The sequence below is a fragment of the Sciurus carolinensis genome, chromosome 13 (assembly GCF_902686445.1).
Source record: "Sciurus carolinensis chromosome 13, mSciCar1.2, whole genome shotgun sequence".
Classification (NCBI taxonomy): domain Eukaryota; kingdom Metazoa; phylum Chordata; class Mammalia; order Rodentia; family Sciuridae; genus Sciurus; species Sciurus carolinensis.
Window position 1 is genome coordinate 93,980,610 of NC_062225.1, and position 22,345 is coordinate 94,002,954.

The 22,345-nt window shown below is 59.4% G+C and overlaps 1 protein-coding gene across 18 annotated transcripts in view; it reads left to right on the plus strand.

Annotated features, from left to right (window-relative positions):
* Myt1l (myelin transcription factor 1 like) overlaps nucleotides 1-22,345 on the plus strand; it is a 371,913-nt gene that overhangs the window by 346,295 nt on the left and 3,273 nt on the right. For all 18 annotated transcript variants that reach the window (XM_047522641.1, XM_047522639.1, XM_047522638.1 and 15 more), the window contains 2 exons: nucleotides 12,314-12,405; nucleotides 15,427-15,530. In XM_047522641.1, the coding sequence (XP_047378597.1) occupies nucleotides 12,314-12,405; nucleotides 15,427-15,530 (196 nt within the window). The remainder of the gene's footprint in view (nucleotides 1-12,313; nucleotides 12,406-15,426; nucleotides 15,531-22,345) is intronic.

A 22,345-nucleotide genomic window follows, 5' to 3' on the forward strand; every position in this document is an offset into this window, starting at 1 on the left:
CAGGCCCTGGAGAAGCAGCACCAGGTGAGGGTGGGCGCCTGCCGGCCAGGCTCTGCTTTCAGCCTCAGAAGCAGACCACCAGCTGCCCTCTGGGGAAGAAGAAAGTCCCACCCGCCACTGGGGACAGTGCTGTCCTGTCTGTGAAGAGCATGGGGGGCCTTTCTTCTCCCTGTTACTGGGAAGGATGCAGCCCCCTGTCTAAACCTCATGTGCAGACACGGGAGACCCCTCCTGCCCCGTCCTCAAGACCCCTGACCATCAATCCAAACTCCACTGGGACAGGGTATGAAATCCATGTGTCTGGCAACTCTGATCTCTGCTGCCCACAAACCCCTGGGCTCTGCCACCTTGGAAGGCCCTCGTGGACTCTCCTGCATGCCCCTCACCCTCCCAAGAGAAGGACTGTCCCCCACACTCACTTTGGCTTCGCTGTGGGCCAGCATAGGAACGAGGAGGGCATGGGGTCCTCCAGACCTGCCGTGGACTTTGCTCTACCTGAGCACTTTCACAGTGCGGAGGGCAGGTCTCCCACGCCCTGCATCTTTCTGGCCTGCAGCAGACAGGGGAGGGGACAGCAGTCCAGGAAGGCTGGGCCACCCCAGGAGTGCAGCCCCAGCAGGTAGAGGAGAACATTCCCATACAGCCAAGCCATGTGCTGCCCCAGCTCCTGCTGGGCTCCTGCTCTGGGGAGCTGCCTGGCTCTCTGTGTGCCACAGGAATTCCCGCGGGACCTTTCACCATCTGGCCAGACTGCCCCCTCTGGGACAAAGGCAGAAGCCACACCGTGCTCGGTCCACCTCCTCAAATCTGGCTCCACTTGGGTCTGACTGCTGAGGGACAGGGAAGGCGGGGTCCGCTCCAAGCTGGCAGAGCCGCTGCCTGCCCCGGGCTGGAATGCCCCAGGGCAGGGGCCTTGTCAGGGCAGGCCGGCCAGCCAGGCCCCTGAGCTGCAAACCCTGGGGAGCACAGCTCCCTCCAGCCCACTTCCCTTTACCCTCAGGACTGGAGCCTGTGGGAAACGGCCTGTGGGTCCACCGTGGGGAGGAAGCCTGCCAGCTCTGCTCACTGCCCTCTGGAGTGGACGCTCTGCCCATGCCTGTCCAAGCCACGCACACGAGGCTCTCCCCACTGCTGGGGAGAGCACCTCACTCGCCACTTCTCTAAGCTGATCTCCTACTCAGCATCTGTCTCGTGCAGTGCGTCCCAGCAGGCCCACGGGAAGTCGGCACCTGCAGTCACCTCTGCAAGTCCTCCTCAGTGAGGCCGCCTCTGCTAGACCTCCTGTGCCTGGGCACAGCACATCTGGCATGGTGTCCGCCACTGGTGGAAACTAGCCCACTTTGTTATTGCAGGAGTGTTTCCTCCTGAGAAACTTTCCCCTTCACCTGCCACCGTCCTGCCACCCCGGGTCCTAGTGAGCACACCACCAATACAAGAGACAACAGGTTCACCTCGGCCTTAGCCTCAGGGTGAACCAACCGCACTCAGCGCATGAGCACTTGGAGTTTTCTAGACTCGTTTTCTGACTCGTGTGGCATCTCACCACAACTCTGTGTCTGCAGCTGGAAGCCCAGCCTGGCCTGATGGGGCCTTGCCAGGCTGCCGGCCAGGTCTTAGGAATGGCCTCGCTGAGCCCATGGTCCAGAGCTCTAGGTAGAATGCAGCTCCCAGCTCTGGGACTCAGGCCCGTGTGCTCGCTGGCTGCTTATGGGGCTGCTCTGAGCTGATAGGGATCCCCAGATTCTGGCCACCTGGCTCTTTGCAGCCTGGTGGCTTGACCCCCTCCCAGGTGGTGGGGCAGGGTCTTCTGAGACTTTCCCTCATCACCCAGCTGTGCCCGGGTCCACTCTACTCCAGGGCAGACCTCATGCGGGCTTGGGCAGCAGACCTGGGAACCTCAGGGCCACCTGGGATTCTGCCGGCAACCTGGGCATTATTTGGTCATTGTGCCAGCACCTTCAGAGGAGTAAAAATTTCAACTCAGTCTCTGTCTCCTCAAGACTTAGCTTGTTATAATTTTATAGAGAAGACTAACTTACAAACAAAAAGAAATTAATCACACATGCAAACAAGATCGTTTTTATCTCCAGAAAACAGATGGAGAGCGCAACCCATCAAAAGTTCTAAGTTCTCTTGGGGACTGGGGTGCAGCTCAGTGGCAGAGCGCTTGCTGGCGTGTGTGAGTCCCTGGGTTCCATCGCCAGCACTGGGGAAAAGTCTTTAAGGCTCCAGATTCCAGTATGAGTCTGTGAGATGATGTCGATAGAAAAACAGAAAAAATCTTTAAAGTCCTCGTAATCAGTGTGAAGCTGGAGCCGTAATTCAGATGTAATTCAGATCTTTTGATAAGCACGATATCACTTCATCCTTAAGGGAATAATGGGTTTTCAGGAATGCAGCGATTTGGAGGTGATTGTACCGACGGACACGAATCCTGCAAGTCCCCCTGTCTTCTCAGCCGGCCGACCTGCCTCGGCCCCACTGAGTGCAGGAACTCCGCCTACTTGGTGCTCTCCACCCACCTCCACTGTGGAGCACAGGGTAATCTCTAGAAGGGTCCTCATCCCTCTGGACGTCAAAGGGAGGCCAGGAGGCCTCACAGGTGGGGACCCCCCATCAGGTCCAGCCAACAGGCCCAGGGGCCCAGGCCTGCAAACCAGAAAATGCATCCCCAAGTCCTGAGACTTGCGAGTGCTCCGGCTCAGCCTCGGGGACAGAGAGACGGACGTTCTGGTGTTGCTTGGTTTCAGTCAGTAGATTTAAACGTGGATGACATGTGAGACCGGGCTACCGTGGATGTCACAGGCCTGCAGGCAAGGAAGATGCTTCAAGCGCACAGCCCCAGCTCCCCTCCCAGTGGTCATTGTCTATGTCCACTGGCAACTCATGGTCCCTCCTGCAGGACCTCAGAGCCAAAGGCCTGAACCAGACAGGATGGAGTGGCCAGGTTCCTGCCCGCTGGCCCTTGCACCCTCGTCTGGGACCATCCTGGCCGGGTGCCCACTGCACAGGTGTCTCCTTTACGTTCGATTCCTCCCCCACACCAGGGCCATTCGAGGCAACTCTGAGCAAAAGTTCAAATCCTCAGAATGGTTATTGTTCACACATTAAAAAGAGAACAGAAATTTTCTGAGTCCTGGGAAGACATTTGGGCTAGGAACCCAAAGAGCACCACCAGCTGTGAGGGAATAGGTTTCTTTCCTAAGGCCACCCCAACGATCAGCCGGAACCAGGCAGGTGAGCCTCCCATGCTGGAGGCCAAAAGTCTGAAGTCAGGGTGTTCCCTCCCCACCCCTGGCAGCAGGACCTGCTCTCTTCCAGCTCTGGTGGTGCATGGCTGGCACACAGCACCCCAGTCCCTGCCCCCATCCCCACGTGGCCACCTTCCCCACACCTGTGTCCTAGTCTCCCTCCTCCATGAGGACACTGCTCATGTCGAACTAGGAATCTAGCTCTGATCACATCCAAATAAGGCCATGCTCACAGGTGCAGGAGTGAGGCTGTGGGAGCAGGCCATGCACGCCACTGGACTCACACTTTCTGAAAGACAGCAAAGGAGAAAGGAGGGAAACGTTTCTCCTACTGCCTGTCAAGCTTGGGTTCAGCTGTCGACTGCCCAACTCCAACAGCACAGCAGGTGCTGGAGAGGGTCCTCCCTTGTCCTGTGCTGCTGGCCAGCTGAGGGGCTGCAAATGCCAGAGGGCAGGTGGAGAGATGAGCCAAGAAGAACAGAGAGAAGGGGAGGGTGCAGACTTGCACGGCAGATCCTCCCAGGCCACAGACCTGACTATGCCGGTCAGGAGGCTTGAGGACAGACGCTGCACACCTGCAGGGACAGGAGGACCTGGAATGCCCTGCCACCCACCACTGCACCCCAGCAGAACAGCGGCTGAGGACGAGGGAGACCCACACCACACACAGGAGCCAATCCAAGCAGAGGCCCGGTCTCCACAAGCCCAGTCCTCTGCAGAGCCAGTAGGTCCGGGGCGAGGGACTCGTTGCTGGCCTTCGGGGACTGCGACCGTGTGAGACGAGCCCCTGGGACAAGCCCAAACCAGAAGTAGTGAGCCACAGAAGCCTCCAGAAAGAGAAGGACCCCTTTTAAAACCACAACCCGTCATCAGTCAGGAAAGGAGGACAAGAAGAGGACTAAGTCACATTATATTCAAATCCCAGAAACATGTCTTTAAAATATAAGTGGCATGAAAGGTTCATCTAGAAATTTAAAGCATCAAGCTGAGGGATGAGAAGAGATCATCCTCTACATCAAACTACAGAGGTGAGAAGAGGAGCAAATGTATCTTTAAACAAGAGCAGTAATCTGGGAGGTTTAATAAGCAACTAACAAGAGCTTCTTAAAATGTTGAAGAAACAGAGAAAATGGAAAAAAGAATATTACCAAAGAAAGAAAACAAAAGACCCTCAGGACCAGACTCCAGCGTGCTCCCATGGAGGGCTCCCTCGGATCCTCCCACGGCCACCGGGAAGTTGACCAGGGGCTCAGCCCCGGCGTCTCGCAGAGAAGCGGAACCCACAGGAGCCGTGGCAGGGTGACTGTGAGAAACGGCGTCCTCCCCGGGCTGGCCAGGCCAGGCCGCACCCTGTAGGACCCCCAGGGCGGCAGTTCTTCCCTGCAAACTTCCCTCTGGTCTGTCCGTCAACTCTCCAGCCAGGCCCAGGGGCATGGCGAGCAGTCCAGCTGACTGCAGAGGCCCCCGACTGCAGGGAAGGCCATCGCAGCCACGGGGATGGAACGACGGGCACTGTAGCCTCTCCACGTCGTTCCCAGGCAGCCCTGCAGATGCCATCCCCATGACGCTTTGAAAACCTAGGTTGGGGCGGCAGAGACAGAGGGACAGAGGCAGAGAGAAAAGGAGCTTGGGGAACACTCGACAGCGGCACTGGAAACGAGAGCTGGGGCGGCCGTGCTCACAAAGCTCTTAGGAGGACGGTGCTGGCAGGATCCCACGACCACCAGATACCAGCCCAGCAAAGCAGGAGGGCCACGGCTGCGGCCACGCCTTGCCGGTCCTCCGCATTCCTCTGCCGGGGCTCCCTCCTGCCCCTGCTCCTCCGCCAGGGCTCCTGGGCCTCCTTCCCCACGCCTGCAGGGTCACCCTGCTGCTGCGGAGGGAGCTAACCCCTCACGGGCTCACCAGTGAGGCCAACCCCAGGGCACTGTTGCCGGACCACACGCTTCTCACCCTTGCCCTGGCCGAGAGCTGGACTCCCGCCCAGAGACAGGCCTCCAAGGACCAGCGCCTGCCCGTCTCTTCAGCCCCATTGGCCGCTCCGCTCATGACCACACCCGAGTTCGAGGCCTCAGATGTTCTGCCCTGCTGCTCCCTACCCCTCAGCCAAATGCCCATCAGACTTCCCCTGGGCTGTGGGCTGCATCGTGAAGCACAGGCCGTCCCATAAGAGCACAGCATCCCTTTAAGGAGATGCCGATTGACACGTGTCTGCCCTTGCTGAACCCTGCTCCTGTTTTACTTAAAGATCCGCCAACCAGCCCAACTTCATCCCATGAGGAGGGACATGTCTCTGACTTCCCTGGCCCAGCTGCTCTGGAGACCAAGGACAAGGACCTGTATGCAGGTCTGCGTGTCCCTGTCCACTAGATGCGGGCAGCCTCTCGTCTCTGATTCGTTACCCCTCCACCCGTTCACTTTCCCCTGCTCTCTTATGGGATCAGACGGGCTCAGGGTTGTGCAGGCTGCTAGGCTCTTTCTGGAGCCCTGTGTGGGAGGGCCAGGCCAGGGCCCTCCTGGGACACAGCAAAACCCTTACAGAGGCGCCTTGGGAAGCCTCTCCAACAACCCCCTTCAGGTGGAGGGCCTTCCGACACAAAAGCCAGGTCCCCTGATGCAGTGACACAGAGCAGGGCGTGGGGACAGGCAGGTACGAGGCTGTGGTGGTCCCTGCTGCTCTCCCAGGCCAGGACCTGGCCATGCCACCTACGAGCCAGCGGGTGAGAGGGCCCTCAGGCCTGCTTGCCCTGTGGCATGGCCCAGTTGTCTGCCTGGCACAGAGATACCTGCTCTGGAAACCTCCCCTCCCCAGGGCTTGAGGGCCCCCTGTTTGGCACAGAATTTTGGAGGGGAATGTCCTCGGAGTTTCAGATCCTGGAGAGAGAAGGATCGCGTGCCGCCCTCCACACTGAGGCAGGGAAGATGAATGAAGCATCGGAGGCTGGACTTCCACCAGTCAGGAGTTGCCCTTACGCCTGCCCTTCATTCCCCTGCGGGAAGCAAGCTCTAATGAGACCTGGTTGTCAAGCACAGGAGAGGCTGGCAGCAGCCATGTCTGTTTATTGACAAAACATTCCTGGTCATCTCCAGTCCCAGATCAAAACGGATCTAAAGACAAGTAACGGAATACCATCCTGAGCCCGATCTATTTCCGGCATGTGGTATGTGTGTGGTGCTTGGAGTGCAGAGCTTCTCACAGGAAGTGCCGTTACAGGGAGAATGTGGCCAGCACTGGTGAAACGACTGGGCGCTGGGCACTGAGGGGCTGCCTGCCTCCACGGTGTGTGGCTGTGTCCACAGCATGACCCTTCCTTGTGCAGACTTGGCCTCCAGCCGAGTCTGTCCTCCTCCTCCGGCACCTCCTATGTGCGCAGTGAACCCAGGTTCCCAGAGTCAGCTGGCCTGCTCTGGGATCACTGGGATCATTTTCCTTCCCAATGAGCAGCACCTCCTGTCTCGCTATCATGCCCCTGGAACGCTCTGCTTGCTTAACTATTGTCAACTAAAGCTCTCCAGGAAAAGTCCCCTGTGAGCCCACGTCCTGATAAAGCTGGGGCCTCCTGCACCTCCTTACGTGCCCCACAGCACAGGCTGGAAGCTGAACTTGAATTCCTGCCGCCAGCGTCTCAGGCCAGACGTCTGGGCTGGGCAAGTGGAGCCGAGTGTTAACCTCTTGCATCCAGACCTCCCAGTCGATTCCAGATCTAAGCTCCAAGGCCGCCGGTCTAGGGACAAGAGTCCGGACGGTGGGCACGGGCCTGCACCCCAGCACTGGGGGCCTGGCCCTGCTCCCCTGGCAGAATGCGCGAGCAACTCTGGGATGACCCTGGGCCGCCCACCCGCCGCAGCGGGGCGAGGTGGAGGCAGTGGAGCCGCCACCAGGTGGCAGTGCGTCTGCGGGGAGACCGCCAGGCCCCGGGCCGGCGCCAGCCCCCGCCTGGGACTCACTCCCAAATTTGACCCACAGGGCGATGCGCTCACTGGATCGGAATGGAAGGCACCGGCGGAGCGTGTTTCGGCACAGCGCCTCGCTCTGCTCGGCTGTCTTCCTTTCCTAATTTAGCTTCCTGAGCTCTCGCTGGAGATGCGTACATGATGCGGTCTTGGCCGCTCCCACTGGCGGATTAGGGACTGGCACCTGAAAGGAGCCTCCCAGGGCTCATCCGGTCTCCCGTGTGGACTGGAAGCAGCTCACAAGTCAGGGGCCGCCCGCCGCCGCCGCACCGCGGGAAGCGGGGGCTCCACCTCTGTGCCCTCTGGTACAGAGCTCTCCTCGCCTACTCCGGGGGCCCTGGGTTCACCGCGCACAACCGCGTCCCCACCTCCTCGTCTTCAGGGCAGCAGAGTCCCGGGGAGGAGATGCCCCATGTGTATTACTATTCAGTGCACATGACGAGGACTTTTTAAAGTCGGGAAGAAGCGTGGCTTTGGAGATGCAGAGGGACAAAGCTCCCCAGCCAGCTCTGCAGCAGCCTCTGCCCGATGGGAGCCAACTTCCCAGCAACCGGGTCCAGGTGCTGAAGACACAGCGGGCTCAGGGACACTTGCTCGTTCTCTTAAGCAAGCAGACCATGGGACGACAGGGGCCCGCAGAGGCGCCCAGAGTGGTGAGGCCACAGGGCACCTGGTCTGCCTCTCCCTGGGCACGCAGGACCTGAGGCTGAGACACTGAGCACCAGAGCTGGGCAGCAGGCCTCTCCCAAGCCCTGCTCACCCGGGGCCCTGGAAGAGGCTGCCATGGTGAGAGGCTGGGGCAACAGGCTTCCCTGAACCAAGTTCGAGGGCCGCTCGGTGGGCATGGCCTCGCCCCAGGCCTCTCCGGCCCCTCTCCTTGCAGCTGCCCTTAGCTGCTGCACTTCCTTGTGAAAGTCCTTGCCAGAAACTTCCTTGGCCCCAGTGCGCGTGCCCCCAGCCCCTTAGGCTGTGTTGGCCGCAGGCTTCTCCCGGGACTTAACAGGATGTGAAAGGAGGAGAGTGGGGCTGGGTGCTAGGAGGTTCCTGTCCCCCTCTCTGAGGAAGCCTCTGGGAATGTGCGGTGGCGCTCCTGGTCTGAGAAATGCCGACTCAGGGTCTGCCCAACGTGCCCGCGTGCTCTGTCCCTTGTCGCTGGCACATGATTGGCACACGTTGTTCCTTGGGTCCACCTCTTCCCTCAGCATCAGCACCATGAGACCTCAGGAACTCAAGTTCCTCCGCCATCTGACCACGTTGGTCAGGAAAAAAGGCCCTTTGTGCAACACATGCGTTTCGGGTCTCCCTGTGTCCCTGGCATTCACCAGGACAGTGCTCAGAGAGAGTGGCGAGGACAGAGGTGGCCCTGCTTGGAGGAGCTGAGAGCATCACAAGGAGAGTCCTTGAGGAAGCAAACACTCCATCCAGTGCCAGGAGGTAGCAGGAGGGCTGGGCAGGACGGCGAGAGGCAGGACATCCAGGCAGACGGCTCCAGAGAGAGCACTTGGGAGGCCCCTGTGCGAGGAACACTCACAGCCAGGTTCTGAGGGCCACAATCGCTGAGCCCAGCCAGCAGAAGGGCTTCAGCTCCTACTAGTGACATCCCCAGAAAGCAGGCCTGTGGACCAGGCTCACAGCACCGTGGTCCTCCAGGGCTGCACCGGCACTGTTCTCCGCAGACCCCTGGGCCTGACACCTGCCTTCGCTGTTGTTCGATACCCTTTCTCTATGCTAGGTCTTCAAAACGTCCCCATGAGTAGGGGGTTGTTTATGTGTTCATTCTCATTTGAAGAATGGAAACACCAAATCTCAGGGAGGCGTGCAGCAGGTGTGTGAATGCAGAACTGAAGCGCAAAGTCTGGCCCCAGGCCCGTCTTGGCTTCATCTGAAGGTTCTGGGTTCTAAATAGCAAGACTCCCAAGAGCACAGAGCTGAGTCAGAGGAGCCCGGCATAGACAGTCCCGTGGACGGGGTGCTGGCTGGGCAGACAGTCTGCTGAGATTCAGCCTGCAGCCAGACTGCATGGAAACCGCAGTGTGAACACAATACAGGTCTGCCCTAAAGGGTCTCGCCCAGGCAGGCCTTTAGCAAGTCTACAGCAGGACTCCTCTAAGGAAGAGCAGAGAAAGCTACAGGCTTCCACAGAGCTAGCGCTCAAGAAAGATTCCCACAAAAACTTGAAGAAAATCAGATCATACTCCTTTCACCGTCTGACATGCGATTGTGCCAAGTCATACGCTGTAGACCCTCCTGCAACTCCTGGGTTGCCTGGCCACATGCTCAGCACTCCGGACATGCAGGTGCAGGAAGGCAGTGGGCTGCTGTCCCATGTCAGGAGGCTGCAGGGACCTGGCTTAGGGAGAAGACTGCTGCTGGATGCTCCCTGGTGTAGGACGAGCAAAGGAAGACAAACGCATGAGAAGAGCTGAGCAAGCTGGACAGGCCAGGCAGGACAGTGAGCCCCACAGGGAGCACATGAGCACACACCAACACACACCAGCATGGAGGACAGCAGACCAACAGAGGGTCCTGGGAAGGACCAGCAGAGGCCAGCTGCTGGACACCATCCTCAGAGAGGCCTCAGAAGCAACCGAGCTCCATGGGGCCATTCCACGGGGGTGAGGATGAGCTGAACATAAGGGATACGCCCAGGGCTCAGGGTGTCAGTGAGGATGCACAGGCCTACAGAGAAGTTCAGTTCTGGAAGCCCAGGACTACTCACCTGGGCACACAGCGAGGAGCAGGCCTCTGGGCCCATCCTTCTCTTCACACTCCACAGCTCCCTTTCCCACTCAGGACCATCCACAGACAGGTTGCCAGACAAATGACCACAGGGACTTCCAGGGAAGGGGGTGGACACAAAACTGCCAAAATGTCAGAGGTCTCACTGAGCAGGCTGGGTGAGGCCCACAGCTGGAGCAGGACCACCTGTGCCCGTGGTCACTGTCCCAGGGACATTCAGGGCAGGCTGCTGGCTCTTCCCCTCCAGCCCCAAGGCTGCAGTGTCTCTACTTGCCAGCAGAGCCAACCTGAACCTCAGAGCCTGATGAGTCCAGCTGCAGTCCTCTGCAGGAAGCCAGGTCCTTGTGTAGCCTGCACCTGCCCAGGCTTGGGCCCTGAGCACTGACCCAGCACGACATGGATCCAGAGGCACACATTCTTCCTGACGCCATGATGAGAGCCCCTGTTTCAGGCACTGGCCGGCCTGCAGAGATGAGCGGCAAGCAGAGCTCTGTGCTGGCTGCCCACACTCTCTCTCACTCCCACCGCGGGTTCTGTTCGACCTTGTTTTCTCTTTACAAGTGAGTAGAAATATTAGCTGGCATCACGGCCTTACTGGTACACAGGAAGGCTGAACCATCAGACCCACAGAGCTGGGCCCTCTGCAGTCTGGCGACTCTGTCCTGTGGTCTCGGTTCTTTGGGCTGTTGCATCAGCCCAGGTGGTTCAGAAGCGACAGAAAAGCCTTCCTCACGGTCAGGAAGCCTCCTTGTCTGGTGAAACCCCATTTCTGGTTCATAGACAGTGGCTTCTGTGTCCTTGCAGGGTGAGGGAGCTCTCTGGGCCCCTTTCCTGAGGACACTCACCCCACCAGAAGCTCCACCCTCGGGCCCTGGTCACCCCTGACAGGCCCCACCTGCTGACACCTTCTCCTTGAGGGTTAGGGCCAACATGCATTTTGAGGGACCACAAACATCCAGCCCACAGCAGCAATTATTTAGACTTATATGCATATGCTGGTGTCCCGGCCCGCGGGACATCAACGGGAGACGGCGAACCTAAGAGAGAAGGAATGAAAGGGACAAGAGACGCAGGGAGTGACAGCAAGACAGGAATTCTGATCAAGCTGCAAATTTTTATTGTTCTCACGGGTATTTATGCTGAGGGAATGAGGGGTGTGACGAGGTGCAGGCTGGGTAGCTGTGTTCTTCTATTGGGCTCCTGATAGGCTGCAAGTTCGCGCCAGCGGGAAGGTGAGGTATGCGCCAGCGGGAAGGTGAAGTCCAGGAAGAGAAGCAGGGATGGCGCCATAGGCGCCATACTGTCAGAATTATCAGCCAGGAGGGGGAGAGGGGCGCTGCTGCTTGTTGTAAAGGTCAGAATGTTCTCAGAATGAGAACTTCTTCTTGGTCCCTGACATGCTGGTACAGTTACAAGACACAGGTGTCCTATCAAAAAAACAGGCCTTCGCGGGTAAGGGACAGTGAGAATATGGTTAAGTCAAGCTGTATTTCCCTCCAAACAATGGCTAAAATCTCCCTGGAAAATATATTAGAAAAATGTGTCTGAGGAGGTGTTTAGAAACCCTCCTCATATCCATGCAGGCATGGAGAGAGGTCTCTACTAGTGATGCAATCTTCTGACGCACCGCCGAGGACGGGTGGATACGGAATCCGAGGTGCCACCACACACCATCGCCACCTGACACAACAGGGCCACCTGACACCTAGCAGACAGGCAAAATTCAAAATGGCGTACGAATAGATGCAGCTACAGACGTATTTAGACATAGGTAAATGCACACGACACATAAAGAATCATACCGTGAAATGCTTCACCCCACCCATGTATGAGATGGCAGACGGACCCTGACCAGGAAGACTGCGGGAAAGAGGGAGCCCATGGCCTGCTGGGGAGGCAAGAGGACAGGGCTGAAGGGGGCTGCCATCCTGAGGCTGAGCCCTGCGGAGAGGCATGGCGCTGCCCTGTCTGCTTGGGCGCGTTTGACTAGAGTTTGAGATGAGACTTGGTGTGGGTTTGATGCTTTCCATAGTAAAGAAGGTTTTCAGACAACTCCTCTATCCGTCAAGGTTCCAGACATCTCTCAAGGGTCACCGTGAGGAGCGAGTGTCCCCTTCTCAGGGACCCTGATGGAGACCTCGCTCCAGAGGACACACTCACCCTCTTCCCATAGCCAGCCCACAGCAGGCCGAGTCGACCTGCTGGGACCCTCCTGGCCCTGGGTATCCCAGTGGTCTTCCTCCACAGTGGTCATGTTGTCCCTCGCTGTCCTGAGAGACTTCTGCTGGCAGCCAGGCTGTGCCTGCCTCTCGGCGGCGCTCGGGCTCTGCAGAGCACTTGGCTGACGGCGATCTCCTGTCCTTCCACAGCCTGTCAGGATGCCCGCGGGCCACATCAGCCATGAAGAAGGCGAAGCTGTCTGGAGAGCAGATGCTGACCATCAAGCAACGTGCCAGCAACGGTAACCACGCCCCGGGCCCTGTTCCCCACAGGAAGGGCCAGCAGCTCTGTGCCCCCGACTTCACTGGTTTGGCCCACTGTCCCCAGACGGCAGGAGCAGAGGTGATTCCGGCCCCAGGGGCTCCAACACTGGGCTGCCTTCCCCTCTGGGTCCCACATACCACTCTCCTGCCTCTGCCCTCGGGCCTCAGTCCTTAGTCTCCCGCGGGGAGCAGGTTGGGACACTCAGGGCCTGACAGCGGGGCCACAGAGCTCTGCCTGCCGACCCCGCCCTTCCCTCAGCACACTCAACGCCTGATTTCCTTGACTCCATCTGCAAAGTCCATTTCCTTTCAAGTGTTTCTGTTGCTGCTGACCCGCCTCGGTGCAGGTTTGCCAAGGAGATCAGAGGCCTCAGGAGTCAAGAGCCTAGGACCCTGGAAGCCCCACAACCCACCGTGTGACTCAGATCCTGCCGTGCAAACTTGCCTGTGCAACAACATTCACCTCTGGGCTCTGCTCCTGTTCTCCTGGAGTACCACAGACCAGAGAAGCAGCCCTGTGGCCCAGGGCGGGTTCCCCAGCAGGGGAGCAGGGACATCTGTCTTCCTGTCTCCCTCACCCACTGAGAACAGGTTCCTCTTGTGGCCTTCTTAGTGCCAGTCTCCTGCATTGGGTTTTTGTTGGTGACATTGCTGTGTCAACTGACCCTGGGCACAGAGCTGGATGAGCTACTGTCTCCGATGCTAAGAGCAAGAGGTGGCCTTGAGCCCCGAGGTGCCACACAGGCAGGAATTCCAGGACTATTGGCCTCCGTCTCAGCCAGTGAATGACTTGCAAAGTATCTTTGCAAACTGTAGAGACACACGCAAATCAAAACGAGAGGGCCAGGGTTGGCAGCCCTCCCTTGTGCCCTGGTGAGTGGATCAGGGCTCATGCAGTGTCGGGGAGACTATAGAACAAGACTCCTGCAAACGATGGAGTCAGCAGTAACGTGGTCAGCACCTCCCCAGGGGAAGCTCCGCCTCCCCTTCTCCACCTCGGGAGGTGTGGAGAATGGGCTCAGGCCCAGGCCATCTCCCCGAGGCCGGTGAAGCAGGAGCCCAGCCCACTCACAAGACAGCCTCACTCTGGGTTCTCCAAAGGAGCCGGAGAGCACCGCAGAAGGCAGCGGCCTCCTGAGGCCCCAGCTCGCCTGGAAGCCTGTGCTGTGAAGCCCACCTTGCCGGGGGCTCCATGACCCTCCCTTACAGTCCCAGCAGAGGCCACTTCCCGACCCCGACACAGGTCCCGAGGGCAGCTTCCCCGTGCCCAGCACACATGGGTCTGCTCTCCGCTGCGTGGCACTCGAGGTCTGCAGACAGCCAAGGCGTCGGTCGCCCCTGCAGCACTGCACCTGCCAGCACAGGCCCCGAACGTCCCAGGCACCTGGGGGTGGGACACCCACCCGCACTGTGAGCTCCTCCAGCCGCCTCCCGCCACAGGCTCACGCTGCCCGATACCCGGCTGGGTGCCAGTGAGATGGGCTGCTCGGTCTGTCTCACAGAAGTCCCTGGTCCACCGCCCGTCCCTATCAGGTCCCTGCATCCCAGACAGGGGGCCTGGAGACCCCAGAGCTGGCCTCCGCTTCCCTCTCAGTCCTTCCAGAAGGAACATACTAGCTCCATGCTGTGCCCACACCTTGCAAAACACTGTCATGGCACCTCGCCCAATGGCCACAGGGTCAGCGCCAGGCCCCGAGGCAAGCCCGTCCGACCTGTGTCCATCGTCCGTCACTGACGAAGGACGAGGCTGATATGGGGTGGGTTGTTCAAAACGACTGAGAGACAGATTTTCAGGCCGCTCACACTGGGAGCTCTTGCCTCGGCAGACAGTGGCCGCTGCCTGGTGGCCGTCTCTCAGAGCGTCCCACTGCGGGCTCCCTCCCAGCAGGCCTGAGCTGCCCGTCGTCGGCAGCACTTGCATCTCTACGCAGGACTCCTCCGCACTGGGCCTTCTTATCTTACCACATTCTTTTCATTCACCAAACACAGTACCCACGGCCACCCAGTGACCCACCTCCTTTTCCTCTCCGGGTCTGCAAGGACTCCATGAAGGGCAGCGTTCTGGGTGGTGCCAGGCCTGTCGGGCTGAGTGGGTCCTCTGTCCACAGAACTTCCAACACGTCAGCCGTGGGAGCTCACCTTGAGAGGGGCCCCAGGTGGGATGGGTGACCGGCACCAGCTACAGTCCCAGGCGCTGGGTTTCCAGCGACTGCACCTGCGGCATTCCACTCTCCCTCCCTATGCATGCTCACCCAGGAGACCTCAAGGCCTGAGATGGAGAGAACCCCCTGCCTTTTGATCTTGGCGCCACAGGCGTGCTGGCAGCAAAAGGTGCCCTGCGGAGCAGGAAGCAGCATCGAAATCCCTGGCTTTGTTTGGTTTTGGCACTGGGATTGACCCCAGGGGCACTGCACCACCGAGTACCTCCTCCTCCGCCGCCTTTTTACCTTCTATTTGGAGACAGGGTCTCTGAGTTGCCAAGGCTAGCCTAGAACTTAGGATTCACCTGCCTCCGCCTCCTGAGGTGCTGGGATTGCAGGCCAGCGCCCCCACACCAAGCCATTGCCTGGATACACCAGGCCTGATCTGCTCAGCCGGCTGGGGTCTCACGCATGGGCTGTCCTCTGCCAGGATGGCCCTCCACTCAAGGGTCAGGCACCTTGGACTCTGAGCAGGGTGAGGGAGGGCTCTCGCCACCCCTGCCTGTGGATGTGGGGCAGAGGGCTGGGAGCTGGCTGCCTCTGGTGACCGAGGAGCGGTGTTCTGCACACCTCAGGTGGCTTTCCCCTCTCCTGCTCAGGTGCCCTGAGGTGTCCTGGGGGAGAGGTGGAGGCAGGGGTGGAAAGACTCGTAAGTCATGACTATTTTTCCTTCACATGACTATATGTTTTTACTCAGAGGTGTATTTCCCAAGCAAATATAGAAAAGAACAAAGAGATCTCAAACTTCTGCCTACTGTTCCTGGTGGTGATTTGAACGTGCTGACTTTGCCACTACAGGGATAGAAAACGACGAGGAGATCAAGCAGCTGGACGAGGAGATCAAGGAGCTGAACGAGTCCAACTCCCAGATGGAGGCCGACATGCTCAAGCTCAGGACTCAGGTAGCGGTCTCCAGAGCCTCCGTCCTCTCCAGGAGCGCCCTGCGCGGGGCCAGCGGCCAGGAGCCACCTTGCTCTCCCCTCTCCCCGCATTCCTTCTCTCTTCCACCTGTGTCCTGGTCCCCACTGGTCCTCTCCACCAGAGAGGACCTGCTGTGGCCCCGTGGCCGTGGGTGGTCCCCTTTCTGTGTGGGGAGCACACGTGAGCGCCCTTTCCCAGAAGGCCACCTGCCCCTGCCAAGGCCAGGGTTCCCCCCGTGTTCCAGGCCCTGGGGTCACATCCCACTGATGGTGGCGGGTCACAGTGGGACTCCCGGGCCACAGACGAGCTCTACTTATCAGTCGGTGCCCTGGGACAGCCGCTGTGCAGATCCCAGGCCTGATGGCAGCCAGGGTCACTGGGTGCCCTGGGACAGCCGCTGTGCAGATCCCAGGCCTGATGGCAGCCAGGGTCACTCGGTGCCCTGGGACAGCCGCTGTGTAGATCCCAGGCCTGATGGCAGGCAGGGGTGGGTGGTTCCGAGCACCTGCAAGTGAGCTGGCAGAGGAGACTGCCTGTCCCTCCTGACACAGGGCAGCCTGTTGGTCTTCTGCCTGTGGACACACTGCCTGCTGTGTCCTCAGTCCTCAGTCAGGCCCTGCTCCCCTGAGGCCCACCTCAGGCAGTTAAGCCACACGGTGACACTGAGTTGCAACAAGCCAGACAGGTGTGTGTGTGGTCAGCAAGATGGCGGAGGGGGACCTTCACTCCCTGTTGCCCCACTGCTACCATGAGTGGACAGGGTCATGACCCTGTGCTGGGGTTCCTTCCAAGGCACTGGGACCCTGCTCAGGGAGGGCCCAGATTTAAACCAGCCAAAGAACAGAGTGGGGCGGGAAGAGGGGAGCGTGGTGCCAGCACTTCTGAATCTTGGATGTCTGCCCAGGAGAGCAGCGGCTCCCGGCCACTCTCTGTAGAAGGCGCAGGGAGGCACCACCTGCAGGCATCTGTTTAAGGTTGCCAATAATGCAGTGCCACAGACTGGCTGAGTTATAAGGAAAAGAGCCTCGTTTTAGCTTTCCAGGGACAGGGACTGCCTCTGGGGATGGCTTCTTATTGGCAGGAAGGTGCAAGACGTCTCACAGGAGGGAAGGGAGCAAGCGTGTATCTGTGTGGGCAAGTAGGTGTGTGTGTGTGTGTGTGTGTGTGTGTGTGTGCGCGCGCCTACTGGCCTCTCCTTATAAAACCACCAGAACTCAATCGTAGGACCCCACTCCAGTGACCTGCTAGTCATAACAAGCTCCCAAAGTCCACACCTCTACACCCCTAGCTGGGTTCAATTTACACCTCTTCATGCCTGGCAACGGGGATTCAGTTTCCACATGTGAAGCCTGGAGACACTCAGGCCACTTCCAAACCATAGCATATCCATGACCAAGAGGGTCTTATTGACTGACACAAGCATGCCATTCACTGTCCAGCCATGAGAATTCAAACTCAGGACAAGCACACCTTTGTGTTGGAGTAGAGCATGCACCAATTGGAGTGTGTCTGAGCAGTGTTTGGGGTCAAGGGCAGACAACTCCTATGTACCAGAAAAACCTAAATCTTCTTATGCACTACAGTTCAATGAGCAGGGGTCTGTTTCTGGGTCTTTAAGCCCCCACACACTCAGACCAGAAGTCCTGAAAGCTCATCCTACCATCTCCACCCAGAACTGCCCAGCTGCCCAAGGCCACCCCCATCCCAGCTGCGCGGGTTAGCGCGGCATGCACCTCCAGGTGCTGGAGACGTGCCAGGCCCCAGGTCTCTGGACTCCACAGACCATTAGTACACATCTCATCAGTGCAACCAAAGTGTCCACCAACAGTCACGAGGGCGTGTGTGCACTCCTGCAGAGAGCTACAGAGACGAGCTTAACTCAGCCTCTGTACCATGGGAACACACAGTATGCTTCCTGCCGGAGTTGAGAAGAATGCACCCAGAGAACAGGAAGGAGGGGTGCAGGAGCAGGCAGCAGGTGCAGCTCCAGGCCGAGGGAGGTGCTGGAGGTCCGCTGAGCCGAGCCTGGGGGTCCTGCAGGAGGCGCAGGATTCCAGGGCCCCAGGGATGGGGAGAGAAGTGCATTCCAGGCCAGGGAAAGCAGGAGCACAGGGAGAGCAGCCGGGTGCGTGAAGCTGCCCCTTGGTCCCCGTCATCTCCAGGTCAAGTTCAGCAGTTCACTGAGCGGGGAGGGGCAGGAAAGTCACTGTCAGACTTGGAAGAGAAGCTCCCAGCCAGCCCAGGGTGCTGGCGGACCACCCAGCCTGTGCAGCACGGTGGCTCGTGGCCTCATGCAAACGCCCGCCTGTGCTTCCGCAGGTCAGCAGCAGGCAGCCCTGGGCTGGCGGGGGGCCCTCCACCTCTGCACCACCCACCCAGTGCAGACGGCTCCCTGCCCCTCAAGTCCTCTGTGGAGCCAGCCTGTCTACCGCTGAATTCCTGTCCGACCCGCGTCAGTGGCAGACAGCAGGGCTCCCTCTACGGGCCTTCCCTGGAGTCTGCCTCCTGCCCCTGTGGCCTCTGACTGGGCGCGTGGCAGGCTTCCTGTGCTGTCTGTGAGGTTCGCGCTGTCCTGGGCACTGGGTCCAGCCCAGGAGTCAGACGGCAGCTTTCTAGCCTCTGGCTCACCTGGGCTTCGTCCCCAACAGCTCCATGCCCCCTGAAAGCAGCACACCACATCTGTGGCAGGTGACCGTGGGCCGGCACAGCTGGCATGGCCCTGTCTTGGTGTGCCACAAGTGCTGGTATTGTGCATCTGCTGTTTTCTAACCGTTAAGGAAGCAAAGACTGGTCCCCGTCCATGGGCCTTTAAAATCAAGTCTCAGGGTGAATCCGACCTCTAGGGACCCTGGTCTTGAGAGATGCCCATCCTAGGAAAACTTAGGCCCAGGGGAACCGTATGGAGTAGGCGGTGAAAACCCAGGGTCGGGTCGAGTCCTGTGGCCTATCCGAGGCCAACAGGATGTCTTCCAAGGAACCAGAGCAGGTGTGCTGTGCATCAGCCTCAGACCTGGGCACTACCCACAGGCTCGCCCTCCTCGGGCACTCCTGCCGTTATGCCAGGGCAGGGGATGGTCCTCAAACGTAGATCCATGCAGGGGATGTGCCGCCAGGGCTGTGGGCCAGTGCTCCCATCCCTGAGGGCAAGGACAGGGGATTTCTAATGACCACCTCTGTCCAAGAAACCCTCAGGCCCAGGTCCAGACTCTGAGCAGGGCAGTGCAGCCCTCCTCCAGGAGAGACTAGGTCAGAGCTTCTGAAGATCTGAGCGTCACTCCAGGGGGGTGGGCAGGGAGGTCTTTGCCCCTGCCCCGTTCCTGTCCCTCCTCGACTGTGATCAGCACATCCTGGTGAGGCTGGGATGAAGGCCCTGTCCCCCGTTCCCGTCCCTCCTCGGCTGTGATCAGCACATCCTGGTGAGGCTGGGATGAAGGCCCTGTCCCCCGTTCCCGTCCCTCCTCGGCTGTGATCACATCCTGGTGGGCTGGGGAGGGAAGACCCCGCAGACCCTCCTCTGTGTCCCTTCGCAGAGGTCTGTCATTTTGTACTGCTATGCTGTGCAAACAGCTCCAATGCATTTCTAGGTATTTCTCTGCAATTGGAGTCCCTTGGGCTGGATCAGGCGCCTGGAGGAACAATTGTCCTCGTACTGCCTACACTGCCTGACTCAGTGATGGACAGGCCGACAGCCCTGTTGGCCGCAGGCCTGAGCACCTTGAGAAAGGCCTTGGGCAGTGGGCGGGAGCCACAGGAGATCTCCAGTCTAGCGTCCCGTGGTGACAGGAGGCTCAGGTAGCTGGGGAAGCAGGTGAGGCTGAGTCTCGCTGTGCCCAGCAGCCCGAATGTCTTCCCTGGCAACCTCCAGCCTTGGCACCGGCTCCTCAGCTGGTCCCAGCATGCCTCTCAGCATGTGTGCCCTTGGTGTGCGAGGCCAGGATGCACCCTTGCCCAGACCACGCTTGCCGCACTGCAGAGACCCCCACGTGAGATCCATCCCACTCTCGAGAAGAACACAGAGCATCAGCCCCTCAGGATCCCCCACAGTGGCCTGGCCTGGGGACTTGGCAGAACAGCTGGGTTTACAGGCTCCCTTAGCCCAGGAAGACACTTCTGTCCCCTCAGAGGGTCAGGCTCCTGAGCAGGGAGCTTAGGTTGAAAGGGAAATTGATCTTAAGTTTATCCCCATAAATGCTGGTGGGACAGGCAGCCGAGGGGCGTGGAGTGTAATGAAGCCCTGGTAGCCCGAGGTGTGGTGTGTCCAGGCCCCCTGCCTTGTGTGTCCATCCCACAGAGGAAGAGAGACGGCCTGTGAAGTGGTCAGAGCCACCAGGCACACAGGGGAGCAGGGCTGGCGTCCCGCTGGGAGGACTGCGGAGGGTGGAGCCCTGGGGTGCAGGGCCCTGGAGTGGCCCTGCCTGGAGCAGGGTCAGGGCCTCTGCTCAGGAGGCACGTGGGTGCTTCCTGCACCCTCCCCCCACTTCTCCCTGGGTGTTCCCACGGGAACTATGGCAACCCTGCCACCACCTCAGCTGCATTTCACGCTGAGATGCTCACCCTGCACAAATCCACTCTCTGCCCAGTGACTTCCAGCCCTGGCTGCCGCCGGCCAGTGCCTGGAACACACAGGCCCTGGAGACGGTCACACAGTCTGCCAGGACCCCAGGGACGGCTGCCGGGGGCTACTCCAGGGGAAGTGGGCCGGCCCACACACCCACTGCAGGCCTGCAAAGGTGACTGGAGCTGGGAACTTGAACTTTATTGACAATCCCAAGAAAAACAAGTGGCAGTCACCCAGGGTGAGCAGGAAGGAAAGCATGATGCAGAGTCCCCAGGACAGTGGCCGGATTGCTTCCCAGAGAAACCCCATTCACCCTCTCCTGTGGGTGTCTGCAGGGTCCCACTGGCTTCCACACAAGACCTGGCCCCAAGCTGCCATGAAGATGGGAGGCACCTGGGAAAAGGGGGAGACCTAGGATTTAAGCCAAATGTGAAGGAGAAGGTGAGAGTGGGGAGAGGTGGGAGAGGGAGAGGAGAGGAGCCAGAGAGGAACCCAGAGTGACCGTGGGAAGCAGACGCCAGAGCACCAGGCACAGACCAGGCCGCAGCCAAGAATCCAGGGCTGTGAGGAATGCTCAGCAGAGACTCAGGCATAGTGGCCCTTCCCTGTGTGAGCTGGGAGGACCAAGGCCCCACTCAGGCCCTGGATCTGGACCCTTAGAGGAAAGAAGACTGATGCAGGAAGCCTGGTAGCCCCCGCCTGGCGGACAGAGCAGCCCTGGGCCCACCTGAGTAGAAAGAGGAAGGGCATCATTAGACTCAGCTGTGGCAGGATGAAAAGAGGAAGCTGCAGCACTCAGGCAGTAACTGCAAGCCCAGGTACCAGCCTGTCCAGTGAGCCTGCAGGGACAGCTCAGGGCTAGGGACAGTCACTAGGGGAACCCAGGTAATCAGTAGTGTCCAGTGAGCCTCCAGGGGACAGCTCAGGGCTAGGGACAGTCACTAGGGGAACCCAGGTAATCAGTAGTGTCCAGTGAGCCTCCAGGGGACAGCTCAGGGCTAGGGACAGTCACTAGGGGAACCCAGGTAATCAGTAATGTCCAGTGAGCCTCCAGGGGACAGCTCAGGGCTAGGGACAGTCACTAGGGGAACCCAGGTAACCAGTGCTGTCCAGTGAACCTCCAGAGGACAGCTCAGGGCTAGGGACGGTCACTATGTGAACCCAGGTAACCAGTACTGTCCAGTGAGCCTCCAGAGGACAGCTCAGGGCTAGGGACAGTCACTAGGGGAACCCAGGTAACAAGTGCTGTCCAGTGAGCCTCCAGGGGACAGCTCAGGGCTAGGGACAGTCACTAGGGGAACCCAGGTAATCAGTAGTGTCCAGTGAGCCTCCAGGGGACAGCTCAGGGCTAGGGACAGTCACTAGGGGAACCCAGGTAATCAGTAGTGTCCAGTGAGCCTCCAGGGGACAGCTCAGGGCTAGGGACAGTCACTAGGGGAACCCAGGTAATCAGTAGTGTCCAGTGAGCCTCCAGGGGACAGCTCAGGGCTAGGGACAGTCACTAGGGGAACCCAGGTAACCAGTGCTGTCCAGTGAGCCTCCAGGGGACAGCTCAGGGCTAGGGACAGTTACTAGGGGAACCCAGGTAACCAGTGCTGTCCAGTGAGCCTCCAGAGGACAGCTCAGGGCTAGGGACGGTCACTATGTGAACCCAGGTAACCAGTACTGTCCAGTGAGCCTCCAGAGGACAGCTCAGGGCTAGGGACAGTCACTAGGGGAACCCAGGTAACCAGTGCTGTCCAGTGAGCCTCCAGAGGACAGCTCAGGGCTAGGGACAGTCACTAGGGGAACCCAGGTAACCAGTGCTATCCAGTGAGCCTCCAGAGGACAGCTCAGGGCTAGGGATGGTCACTATGTGAACCCAGGTAACCAATACTGTCCAATGAGCCTGTAGGACAGCACAGTGCTAGAGACAGTCACCAGGTGAACCCAGGTAGCCAGTGGTGTCCACTGAGCCTCCAGGGGACAGCTTAGGGCTAGAGACAGTCACCAGGTGAACCCAGGTAGCCAGTGGTGTCCACTGAGCCTCCAGGGGACAGCTTAGGGCTAGAGACGGTCACTAGGTGAACCCAAGGAACCAGCACTGTCCAGTGAGCCTGCGGGGACAGATCAGGGCTAGTGACGGTCACTAGGACACCTCCCTAGAGTAGCCCAGAACCTCAGTGACGTCCCACGCTGGGCCAGTTCCCAAATCTTCAAGTGTAATGAACCAGAAGCCTGAGAGCCGGCGCTTGGGGT